The 620-nt window shown below is 62.7% G+C and overlaps 1 protein-coding gene across 1 annotated transcript in view; it reads left to right on the top strand.

Annotated features, from left to right (window-relative positions):
* LOC104626184 (membrane primary amine oxidase-like) overlaps window positions 1–620 on the top strand; it is a gene marked incomplete at its 3' end in the record, with an annotated part of 2707 nt that overhangs the window by 327 nt on the left and 1760 nt on the right. Inside the window, 1 exon segment of the mRNA XM_010294041.1 lies at window positions 24–616. Within this exon segment, the coding sequence (XP_010292343.1) occupies window positions 24–616 (593 nt within the window).

Here is a 620-nt window from a genome sequence, read left to right as displayed (position 1 = left end):
TTGTGCTGTGCTTGGGGACCCAGCCGGACCCCAACATCACCGAGTATGTGGTGGGTCCGCTGCCAACGCCAGTGTATCACCGGGACGTCACGGTGCAGAAGTACGGGGGGAAGGTGCCGTACCACCGCAGACCAGTTACCGGTAAGGAATATGTGGATATCAATGCCCTCATCCAGCAGGAGCTGAGAAAGGCACCACGTTTTCTCTCCGCGTGCTGCGGGTCCGATGGCACTGACCTGGCCATCCTCACAACAGCCCCGCGGGGCTTTAAGTCTGGCGACCGTGTGACCTGGTTTGTCCTCTTCCGCAGCGTGCCCGGCACCGGCTACTACCTCTCGCCAGTGGGGCTGGAGGTGCTGGTGGAGCACGGAGACCTTCATGTCTCCCGCTGGTGGCTGCGCCAAGTCTTCTATAATGGCCAGTACTTTGCCAGCACAGAGGATCTGGAGAATGCATTTGTGGCCAACTTACTGGAGGTCGTCAGGATCGAGAAGCCGCAGGCTGAAGCGGTGCTGGGCTCGATGAGACCCCGGCACCCGCCTGGCTCCCCTGCGCCGCTGCAGTACGAGCCCCAGGGTCCCCGCTACAGCGTCAGGGACAACCGCGGCCCCGTCCAGGGC

Source organism: Phaethon lepturus, unplaced genomic scaffold (assembly GCF_000687285.1).
Source record: "Phaethon lepturus isolate BGI_N335 unplaced genomic scaffold, ASM68728v1 scaffold21829, whole genome shotgun sequence".
Taxonomy (NCBI): Eukaryota; Metazoa; Chordata; class Aves; order Phaethontiformes; family Phaethontidae; genus Phaethon; species Phaethon lepturus.
This window is presented reverse-complemented; position numbering and strand designations above follow the sequence as displayed.